The sequence below is a fragment of the Mobula hypostoma genome, unplaced genomic scaffold (assembly GCF_963921235.1).
Source record: "Mobula hypostoma unplaced genomic scaffold, sMobHyp1.1 scaffold_42, whole genome shotgun sequence".
NCBI classification, from domain to species: Eukaryota; Metazoa; Chordata; class Chondrichthyes; order Myliobatiformes; family Myliobatidae; genus Mobula; species Mobula hypostoma.
The window spans coordinates 1,799,682-1,811,792 of record NW_026948219.1 but is presented as its reverse complement, the minus strand read 5'-3'; the positions used below and the strand labels follow the sequence as shown (position 1 = coordinate 1,811,792).

The 12,111-nt window shown below is 50.1% G+C and overlaps 2 protein-coding genes across 2 annotated transcripts in view; both read left to right on the top strand.

Annotated features, from left to right (window-relative positions):
* LOC134341937 (zinc finger protein 227-like) overlaps positions 1–12,111 on the top strand; it is a 367,790-nt gene that overhangs the window by 147,846 nt on the left and 207,833 nt on the right. The window lies entirely within an intron of this gene.
* LOC134341926 (NACHT, LRR and PYD domains-containing protein 3-like) overlaps positions 1–12,111 on the top strand; it is a 61,257-nt gene that overhangs the window by 8,585 nt on the left and 40,561 nt on the right. The window contains exons 2-5 of the mRNA XM_063039862.1: positions 2,064–2,158; positions 3,037–3,203; positions 4,103–4,274; positions 4,374–4,424. Coding sequence (XP_062895932.1) covers positions 2,064–2,158; positions 3,037–3,203; positions 4,103–4,274; positions 4,374–4,424 — 485 coding nt within the window. The remainder of the gene's footprint in view (positions 1–2,063; positions 2,159–3,036; positions 3,204–4,102; positions 4,275–4,373; positions 4,425–12,111) is intronic.

Sequence of the window (12,111 nt, the reverse complement as noted above, 5' to 3'; positions counted from 1 at the left end):
TACACACAGGCTCAGCTCTGATACAGGGTTTTCCACCTGGAATATTAACAGACTGTCTGCTTTGTTAAATAATTCCAGCATTTTGTTTCTTTATTTTAAATACGTTTTTGTCAGCTTGCTCTTTTGGATGTATGGCGGGTCTACATTGTGTTTAACAAGTGTCATGTAACTCTGATGATAGCCATCGGAATGCTCATAAAAATCTTGACCAGAGTTTAGGCGTTAATTATGGTATAAAGTCCTGCTGGAGAAACTATAGTGCATCAGGACAAAATGTCGCGAAGTTGTGGGTGATTTTGCATTGTTCAGGATGTCAGAGGATTTCTATATAGACTCAAACCATATATGGTCAGAAGCGTCAATGCCAGGCGATGTTAAACTGAAATGAGAAGGTGAACATCAGGTTTGACTGAGAAATCTGTATACCTGTAATTCAGTGACGAGAGGAATAGATGTCCCATTGGTCAGCAGAAACGTTTCAACCCAGGCTGCTGTAACACTTGTCCTTTGCTCACCATTGCGCCACCAGTGGTAGGAGGACCAAAGCAGTGGGCGCTGTCTGCTCAATCTGCCTATCCATTCCGATGACACATCACTCCCGGTCCAAGACACAGGATTGGTTCCTAACAGGGATTTGCCTGCAATATATCGAATAGATACCCTGGAGCAGAGGTCCCCAACTACCGGGCCGCGAGGAAACGATATGATTTGGCGATAGGAGTCAGCTGCACCTTTCCTCATTCCCTGTCAGGCACTGTTGAGCTTGAACGCACGCGAGGTCATGACCCGCGCGTCATCCATGTCAGCGGTGGAAGGAGATCAAATCCTCCAGCTTGCAAATGATGACGGGCTGCAAAGTATGTTTGACATAACATCTCTGCCAGCATTCTGGATCAAAGTCAAGGCTAAATATCCTGAGATAGCCACGAAAGCACTGAAAACGTTGCTTCCATTTCCAACATATCTCTGCGATGAATGTAACGAAAACTAAATTGCGTAATAGACTGGACATAAGGAACCCGCTTCGAGTATCGCTGTCTCCCATCACCCCTCGATAGGACCGTCTTGTTGCAGGGAAACAAGCCCAGGGCTCCCACTGATTCAGCGATATTGGTGTGTTGCAATGATTTTATATGTTCATACAGGGAAAATATGTGCTGTGTGTTTAATATCCAAACGTTACTTAAAATGTTATGATGCTAATGACTTATATAACCATATAACAATTACAGCACGGAAACAGGCCATCTCGGCCCTTCTAGTCCGTGCCGAACGTTACTCTCACGTAGTCCCACTGACCAGCACTCGGCCCATAACCCTCCATTCTTTTCCTGTCCATCTACCTATCCAATGTTTCTTTAAATGATAATATCGAACCTGCCTGTACCACTTCTACTGGAAGTTCGTTCAATACTTACTTCAAGCTCCCCTGATAATTAACTTATCACTATATTCATGCGAGGGAAATTTGCGCTGTGTGTTTAATATTAAATTTGTTAGATAAACACTTTTAGAAGCAAAATTGAGTGTATCAGCCACTTATCACCGACATTCCGGTCGTGATTAACACTCCCCACTGAACAGAATGGACAAAACCGAATTGCAGAGAAAAAAAAAATCGGCAGGTACAGGCATGCGCATATTACGCATACGCACTGGTGCCCGCGCAATGCTTCATGGTAATTGTAGTCTTTCTCGGGGTAAACACAACGTATTTGACTGCTACTCTTGTCCGTTGCCAACCTCCCCCCCCCCGCCCCCCAACCACCCCGGGTCGACCGGTCCGCAAGAATATTGTCAATATTAAACCGGTCCGCAGTGCAAAAAAAGGTTGGGGACCCCTGCCCTGGAGAATCCTGGCCTACTGTACAATCCATGGAAAGAGTGGAAATGGGCATTGTGTGGCTGTGGGTAGCTGGACGCGGGTAGATCAGGCCATGTCGACTGTTCGGTGGATAGGCCCAAGATGTTTGGAAGAGTGTGACTTAGTTAAAAAAAAGAGAAAAGTGTTCTCATTTACACCACAAATAATATCTGAGCATCCTGTTAATTTTGTTTGTTAGAAAGCAGCAAAATCTGACCAGAACTGTCCTCAAAATGGATAACGGAGCGAGCAGTAGAGGAGTTCCAGTGACGTCAACATTGGGAAAGGACACGGGTATGTTAGCAAATTATTTTAATTTATAAATATTGCCTTCACTACGTGTCTGAGTTTAATTCAATATTGGCAAGTCACAAAATATTTGTGAAGGGACTGAGTAAAGAGATGACAGAGAGTTAACATCTCTGGGGAAAACACAGTCACACGTGGAAGGGGTACAATTACCGTCTGCTCCTGCTCCTCCAGAAGATTGAGATACACATTAAAACAGTGAGGTGTTCCAGAGCACAGGAATTCTGCAGATACTGAAAGTTTCGAGCAGCACAAAGAGAAACAAAATATTGGCGGAACTCAGCAGGTCAGGCAGCATCCATGCAGTGGAATAAACAATTAACCGTTCAAATCAGGACCACAGGGAATAGAAAGCAATGTGGAAATATTTAGAATTCCTGTCCACTTCATTTCCAGTCCGATGAAGGGCCTTGGCCAGAAACGTTGATTGTTTATTCTCCTCCATAGTTGCTGCCTGACCTGCTGAGTACCCCCAGCATTTTGTGAGAAATCCCAGAAATTTTCTGAGGAAGGGGTTGACCAGGCAGGCACATAGTAACCCATAGCCAAGCAGCATTGATGGGCAGTACCAGGAGAGTGATGGCGATGGGTTACTATGTCCTCAGCAAGAAGCAGAGTCCTTTCCAAACATGGAGGTATCTTCCAGGGGACACGAAAGACCAGCCTTCAGCGGATGAAACAATAACCTCTCCCCCACCACTCCCCCCCGGCCCAAGCCCGTTCCACTCCCCCCTCCCCCCACCCCCGCAACCAACAATATTTTTTTTGGGTACTGTATTTGGTGATCATTAGATTCCAGATAGAAAGTTACTGCCCAATATGGGATCGGTAATGTCTTTAATTTTCCCGATTGTGCTTCTCAGGTCCGAGCTCAGAGATCTCCGAGCTCCTGGCAGGCTGGAATGATTTCCAGCTGCTGCAGCTGACGGATTTCTACCGGGACAGGATGGAGCAGGCGATGGAAGGAGGGGTGCACGGAGTGAGCCTGGCGTTAACGGCCGAGAATCAGTTCAGCGGAGAGGAGCATCGGGTGAGCGGGAGGGAGAACGGGTTTGAATTTTCGCACATCACAGGACTGATGGGTGTCTGAACTCTCTCTCAGCGGATATTAAATTAGATAAAGGAACAACTGGGAAATAAATACTGTACATGCAATCACAAACATGTAAATCTGAACGAGTGATAGAAAGCGGTGAAAAGACCCCGCGGACTGGTGGGTAGCTGCTCAGTGTTCAGAGTGAGTTGAGCAGGTAACAGTTGTGTGGGCTTGCAGTATTAAATGGAAATACGATGGGAGGTTTCAGTTTGGGAAGACCGTGCAGTGTGACGGCAGGATGTCAGAACCGGGACATCATCAGTGGGTGCCACAGGAGCTGGAGTGTGTTCTGTTCTGGGTGGAGATGATTGTGTTACAATCTGTAACCGCAAACAGTGTGAATCGGGGAATACTGCCATGCTGTAATGTGTAATCACTGAATAAGCCTCCACTGGAAAAGGTACAGGAAAGGAATCAGGTGTCAGCCGATAATCTGATGTCATGTTGGACCCTGGTGGATTGAGGAGATGAATCACATCATCTTTTCTACAACTTCTCTGAGACTGTTCACTCTGTTATAAAAACCTTTCGGACTTTGTTATTTTCTGATTTCTGTTTACACCATCTAATCCAGTGAGGAAGTATTTTTGGATTTAGAGCCACGTCAATGAAGCGGTCACAGACCAGCCAGGATCTCATTGACTGGTGGACCAGGTTCACGGTGAATGTCCCTCCATGTGCTCTGCACTCAGAATGTACAGTCCATGTCCAGACAGGATAAGCACCCGTCCGGTTGACTGCTCAGTGTGATCCCGTTACAGAGCACATCATTTACTTCTCATTCTCTGTGTGAATCTGTCAGTCCCCAATATGTTCAATGTTACTCTTCACAGAAAATCTCTGATCTCGCTGATAAGGGAGAGCGGGCGGACAGTTCTAAACTCCTCCTGAGCCTGGTGATGGAGAAAGGCTCCCGCGCCCGGAGGGTGATGTGGGAAACCTTTGTGAAAATGCGGATTGGTGTCACAAAGTTTGACAAAATACTGAAAGAAATACAGGCACATGGTGAGATAATATCAGAGATTAATTTAATTTTGGATTCAAACATTACATACTTAGAATCTGAGGAACTGAAATGTGCCAAATTATTTTAAATCCGGACAGGTTGTGTTCCGGTCCAGCGACCCGTCCCGGAGATTCCCAGAGAGCTGAAAGGTAAGTGAAGAAACCGCTGTTACCATCACTGGCTGATGTTGTGTAGGGTCATGTCGTTGTTGATCCACGGGGATTTGATCAGGTAAATATTCCACAGTGACACAGCGCACAGTGAGACACATAGAAAAATGTTTGCTGGAAGGAGAGTTTTCACAGGACAGCATGAGTAACAACTCAGAGAGTTGGTGAGTTTGCTGAAAGGGATCACACGTTTCTGGGTCCTGCAACGACAGATCCCTCCACCTGGGTCAGAATGGAGAAGAGGGCAATCTGAGGAGCGAAACTATGGGAAATTTCTTACTCCGAAAGGTGAAATCATTTCCCTACAGCCACCCAATCCCCGGTACAGTCCTCATCCTAAATCAGTTTTCTAAACTCCCTCAGATCCTACAGGTCATCATTTTTAGAATGCGGGAGTCCATTGAAATTCCCGACACAGAATTACAATGACAATTTAATGAGAACATCAGGTAACACCCAAACTGCCCTGTTCAACCCCAAAGCAGCAAATGAACCCCACTCTGTTCACATCTGCACTCCCTTAGTGCAAACACTGCGACAGTTATCCAGTTTAATTTCCCACTCAATAATCCTGGGAATTCCATCAGGAGACAGTGTCAGTGAAGCTGAGAATCGGGACAAAATCCTCAGCTCAGTCCACAGAAGCTGAAATTCATGTGTGTCTGTGTTGTGTGATGGGCACTGTAGAAGGGTGAGAGATGGGAATTAGGACAGAGAAACCGAGGGTTGTGCGATCGCGGCAAGGAAGGTGGAAAAGACTGAAAATATCTATGAATAATATTGCAATTAATTAAATTGTGACCGTCTGGATAAGAAACTCACTACATCCGTAAGCACACTGTGCCTGTAAATATGGAGCCCGGGCAGTGCATGGGCTCCAGAGATTGTCAGGCTTCATCATCAAGACTGAGTTGGATCACACAATGCCACATTTAACAGCGGAGAGAGCAAAGGAAAGACAGATATCGTAAAAATTATTAATCTTACAGTTGCCCATGTTTTAACTGATTACTCAAAGCCCTTGAACAGAAACATAAAGAATCTCAGACTAACCCTCATGCAGCCTGTCTCATTTCCAAGAACAGGTTCCAAAGAAATTAATTTTTAAATGGTACCAGAGAAAGGTTTCAAACTAATCACGTTGCTGTCAGCTGTGTTAATGCTTTTCCGGTCCACATTCAGACAATCAAAACTCCACCTTTCCCTGCACGAAGGCTTTAGTAACTCTCTACAATTTCCCTGCAAACTTGTTCTTCACTGTTCTTCACGCTGTTTACGGAGGGAACAGTCACGGCAATGAAATTCCCACATCTATTTCTGAACATGAAACAGATTCTCTCCCTGATTATTGAAGAACATTATTTCTACAACTGCAACATTATCCAAAGCATATTTTTCAACAATCAGTGTTTTCCTACTCTTCCTATTTTCACTGAATACGTTGAATGGGGAGGCCAAATACCCCTGACAAGGTCCTGACACACTGTGAGACCCCAAACACCCCTGACAAGGTCCTGACACACTGTGAGACCCCAAACAATCCTGGCAGTTTCCTTGCACACTGTGAGCCCAAAAACACAACTGGCAGGGTCCTGACACTCTGTGAGACACCACACACCCCTGACAAGGCCCTCACACAGTGTTAGATGATACACACCCGTGACAGGATTCTGGCACACTGTCAGACCCTACTGGCAGGGTCCTGACACACTGTGAGACCCCACACACCCCTGACAGGGTCCTGACACTCTGCGAGACCCCACACACCCCTGGCACATCCCTGACAGGGTCCTGACACACTGTGAGACCCTACACACCCCTTGACAAATCCTGACACATTGTGAGACCCCCCACACCCCTGACAGGGTCCTGACACACTGTGAGACCCTACACACCCCTGACAGGGTCCTCACACACTGTGAAACCGAACACACACCTGACAGGATCCTGACACGCTGTGAGACCCCAAACAATCCTGGCAGTTTCCTTGCACACAGTGAGTCCAGTCACACCACTGGCAGGGTCCTGACACTGACACATTGTGAGCTCCCGCACATCACGACACATTGTAAGACCCCACACACTCCTGACAGGATCCTGACAAACTGTGATACCCCACACACCCCTGACAGATTCCTGACACACTTTGAGACTAAACACTCCCCTGACTTGGTACTGACAAACTGTGAGCTCCCGCAAATCACGACGCACTGTGAGACCCTACACACCACTGAAAGGGTCCTGACACTCACTGAGACCCAACACACCCTTGACAGGGTCCTGACACAGTTGAGATCGACACAGTCTGAGATCCCCCACACCCCTGGCAGGGTCCTGAAACACTGTGAGATCCCACACACCCCTGACAGGGTCCTGACACGCTGTGAGACCCCAAACACAACTGACAGGTTCCTGACACACTGTGAGACCCCACACACCCGTGACAGGGTCCTATCCCACTCTGACTAAAAAAATTTCTTCGCATTTCTGTTCTGAAAGGGCGCCCTTCAATCCTGAAGTCATGCCCTCTCGTACTAGACTCCCCCATCTTGGGAAACAACTTTGCCACATCCACTCTGTCCATGCCTTGTAACATTCGAAATGTTTCTATGAGGTTTCCCCTCATTCTTCTAAACTCCAAGGAATACAGTCCAAGAGCGGACAAACGTTCCTCATATGTTAACCCTCTCATTCCCCGAATCATTCTCGTGAATCTTCTCTGTACCCTCTCCAACGTCAGCACATCCTTTCTTAAATAAGAAGACCAAAACTGCCCACAGTACTCCAAGTGAGGTCTCACCAGCGCCTTATAGAGCCTCAACATCACATCCCTAACACACGGTCCTGACACACTGTGAGACCCCACAAACCCGTGACAGGGTCCTATCCCACTGTGAGACCCCACACACCCGTGACAGGGTTCTGTCCCACTGTGAGACCCCAGACACCCATGACAAGGTCCTGACCCACTGTGAGACCAAAGAAATCCCTGACAGGGTCCTGACAAACTGTGAGACCCCACACAACCCAGTTGGGGTCCTGACATATTGTGAGACCCGACACATCCCTGACGGTGTCCTGAAACACTGTGAGACCCCACAGACACCTCACAGGGTCCTGACACACTGTGAGACCACACACAACCCTGACAGGGTCCTGACACACACAACCCTGACAGGGTCCTGACACACTGTGAGATCCCACACACCGCTGACAGGGTCCTGACACACTGTGAGACCCCACACACCCCTGACAGGTTCCTGACACACTGTGAGACCCGAAACACCTCTAACAGGTTCCTGACACACTGTGAGACCCCACTCACCCCTGACAGGATCCTGACACACTGTGAGAACCCACACACACCTGACAGGGTCCTGACACACTGTGAGACCCCACACACCCCTGACAGGTTCCTGACACACTGTGAGACCCGAAACACAACTGACAGGTTCCTGACACGCTGAGACCCCACACAGTCCTGACAGTGTCGTGAGACACTGTGAGACCCCACACACACCTGCAGGATCCTGACACACTGAGACCCCACACACCCCTGACAGGGTCGTGACATACTGTCAGACCCCACAGAACGTAGTTAGGGTCCTGACATACTGTGAGACCCCACAAACCACTGACAAGATCCTGACACAGTGTGAGACACCACACACCCCTGGAAGGTTCCTGACACAGTGTAACACCCACACCCCCCTGGCAGTGCCCTGACACACTGTGAGACCCACAAACACCTGACAGGGTCCTGACACACTGTGAGACCCACAAACACCTGACAGGGTCCTGAGACACTGTGAGACCCCACACACCCCACTGTGAGACCCCACCTGACCCGCTGTGAAACCCCACAAACCACTGACACGGTCTCGACACACTGTGTGACTCCACACACTACTAACCAGATCCAAACAAACTGTGCGACCCACACACCCCTAGCAGGGTGCTGACAATCTGCATGAGCCCACACACACCAGATGCACTGTGACACACTACACACCCCTGACAGGGTCCTGACAGACTGTAAGACCACACACACCCCTGACAGGGTCCTGACAGACTGTAAGACCACACACACCCCCGACAGGGTTCTGACACAGTGTGAGATCCCACACAGCCCTGACAGGGTCCTGACACACTGTGACACCCCACATACTCCTGACAGGTTACAGCACACTGTGAGGCCCCACACACACATGAGAGGGAGAGAACACACTCTAAGACCCCCACACGCACCAGATAGGGTCCTGACACATTGTCAGACGCCATACACCCCTGGTAAAATGCTGAGACAGTGTGAGACCCCCCACACCCCTGGCAGGGTCTTGACACACTGTGAGATCACCACACACCTCCAACAGGGTCCGGACACACAGTGAGACCCCACACACTCCTGACAAGGTACTGACACACTTTGAGACCCAACACACACCTGACAGACTCCTGACACACGGAGAAAACCCACAAGCCCCTAATAGGGTACGGACACAATGTGAGACCCGACACACACCTGCAGGATCCTGACAATCTGTGTGAACCCACACACCCCTGACAAAATCCTGAGACAGTGTGAGTCCCCACACACACCTGACAGGGTCCTGACTCACTGTCTGACCCCACAGAACGTAGTTAGGGCCCTGATAGTCTGTGAGATCCCTACAAATCCCTCACAGGGTCCTCACAAACCGTGAGACACCACACACAACTGACAGCATCCTGACACACTGCGAGACCCCACACACCCCTGACAGGGTCGTGACATACTGTCAGACCCCACAGAACGTAATTTGGGTCCTGACATACTCTGAGATCCCACAAACCACTGACAAGGTCCTGACACATTGTGAGACCCCACACACCCTTAGCAGGTCCTGTTAGACTGTGAGATCCCCACAAATCTTTGACAGGGTCCTCACAAACCGTGAGACGCCACACACCACTAACAGCGTCCTGACACACTGCGAGATCTCACACACCCCTGACAGGGTCCTGACACACTGTGAGATCCCACACACCCTGACATGGTCCTGACACTCTGTGAGACCCCACACACAACTGACAGGGTCCTGACACATTGTGAGACCCCACACACCCCTGACAAGGCACTGACTCACTGTGAGACCAAACACACACCTGACAGAGTCCTGACACACTGTCAAAACCCACACGCCCCTGACAGGGTCCTGACACACTGTGAGACCCCATGCACCCCTGACAGGGTCCAAGCACTCTGTGAGATCCCCCACACCCTTCAAAAGGATACTGACACACTGTGAGACCTGACATACCCCTGACAGTGTCGTGACACACTGTGAGACCCCACACACACCTGCAGGATCCTGACACACTGCGAGACCCCACACACCCCTGACAGGGTCCTGACTCACTGTCTGACCCCACAGAACGTAGTTAGGGCCCTGACATACTGTGAGACCCCACAAACCACTGAGAGGGACCTGACACACTGTGAGACCCCACACACCCTTAACAGGTCCTGATAGACTGTGAGATCCCAACAAATCCCTGACAGGGTCCTCACAAACCGTGATATGCCACACACCACTGACAGGATCCTGACACACTGCGAGACCCCACACACAACTGACAGGTTCCTGATTCACTGTGAGACCCCACACACCCCTGACAAGGTACTGACACACTTTGAGACCCAACACACACCTGACAGAGTCCTGACAGACTGTGAAAACCCACACGCCCCTGAGAGGGTCCTGACACACTGTGAGTCCCACACATTCCTGACAGTGTCGTGACACACTGTGAGACCCCACACACACCTGCAGGATCCTGACACACTGAGACCCAACAGACCCCTGACAAGGTCCCGACACACAGTGAGACTCCACACACCCCTGACAGGGTATCCTGACACACTGTGAGACCCGACATACCCTTGACATTGTCCTGACAATCTGTGAGACCCCACACGCCCCTGACAGAGTCCTGACACTGTGTGAAATCCCACACACCCCTGACAGGTTCCTGACACAGTTTGACAACCCACACACCAATGGCACGGTCCTGACACACTGTGTGACCCCACACACCCCTCACAACATCCTGACTCAGTGTCAGACCCCACAGAACCTAGTTAGCGTCCTGACCTACTGTGAGACCCCACATACCCCTGACAGGGTCCAAGCACTCTGTGAGACCCACACACCCCTGGCAGGGTCCTGACACACTGTGTGACACCGCACACACAAGAGGGGGAGGACGCACTCTAAGACACCCACACGCACCGGATAGGGTTCTTACACATTGCCAGACGCCATACACCCCTGGCAAAATCCTGAGACAGTCTAAGACCCCCCACACCCCTGACAGGGTCTTGACACACTGTGTGAGTCCACACACTACTAACAAGATCCTGACAAACTGTGAGACCCCACACAGCTCTGACAGGGTCTTGACACACTGTGAGACCCCACATAACCCTGAAAGGTTCCTGACACACTGTGCGACCCACACACCCCTAGCAGGGTGCTGACAATCTGCATGAGCCCACACACCCCAGATGCACTGTGACACCCTACACACCCCTGACAGGGTCCTGACAGACTGTAAGACCACACACACCCCCGGCAGGGTTCTGACACAGTGTGAGATCCCACACAGCCCTGACAGGTTACTGACACACCGTGAGGCCCCACACACACATGAGAGGGAGAGAACACACTCTAAGACCCCCACACGCACCAGATAGGGTCCTGACACATTGCCAGACGCCATACACACCTGGCAAAATGCTGAGACAGTGTGAGCCACCTCACACCCCTGGCAGTTTCTTGACACACTGCGAGATCCCCACAAACCTCCGACAGGGTGCGGACACACAGTGAGACCCCACACACTCGTGACAAGGTACTGACACACTTTCAGACCCAACACACACCTGACAGACTCCTGACACACTGAGAAAACCCACAAACTTCTGACAGGGGCCTGACACACTGTGAGACCCGACACACACCTGCAGGATCCTGACAATCTGTGTGAACCCACACACCCCTGACAAAATCCTGAGACACTGTGAGACCCCACACACCCTTAACAGGTCCTGATAGACTGTGAGATCCCAACAAATCCCTGACAGGGTCCTCACAAACCGTGATATGCCACACACCACTGACAATGTCCTGACACACTGCGAGACCACACACACTACTGACAGGTTCCTGACAAACTGTGAGACCCCACACACCCCTGATAAGGTACTGACACACTTTGAGACCCAACACACACCTGACAGAGCCCTGACACACTGTGAAAACCCACACATCCCTGAGAGGGTCCTGACACACTGTGAGACCCCACAATTCCTGACAGTGTCGTGACACACTGAGACCCCACACACACCTGCAGGATCCTGACACACTGAGACCCCACACACACCTGTCAGGGTCCTGACACACTGTGAGACCCCACACACACCTGACAGGATCCTGACTCACTGTCAGACCCCACAGAACATAGTTAGCGTCCTGACATACTGTGAGACCCTGACCAGCTGTGAAACCCCACAAACGACTAACACGGTCTTGACAAACTGTGTGACTCCACACACTACTAACCAGATCCAGACAAACTGTGAGACCCCACACAGCTCTGACAGGGTCTTGACAGACTGTGAGAC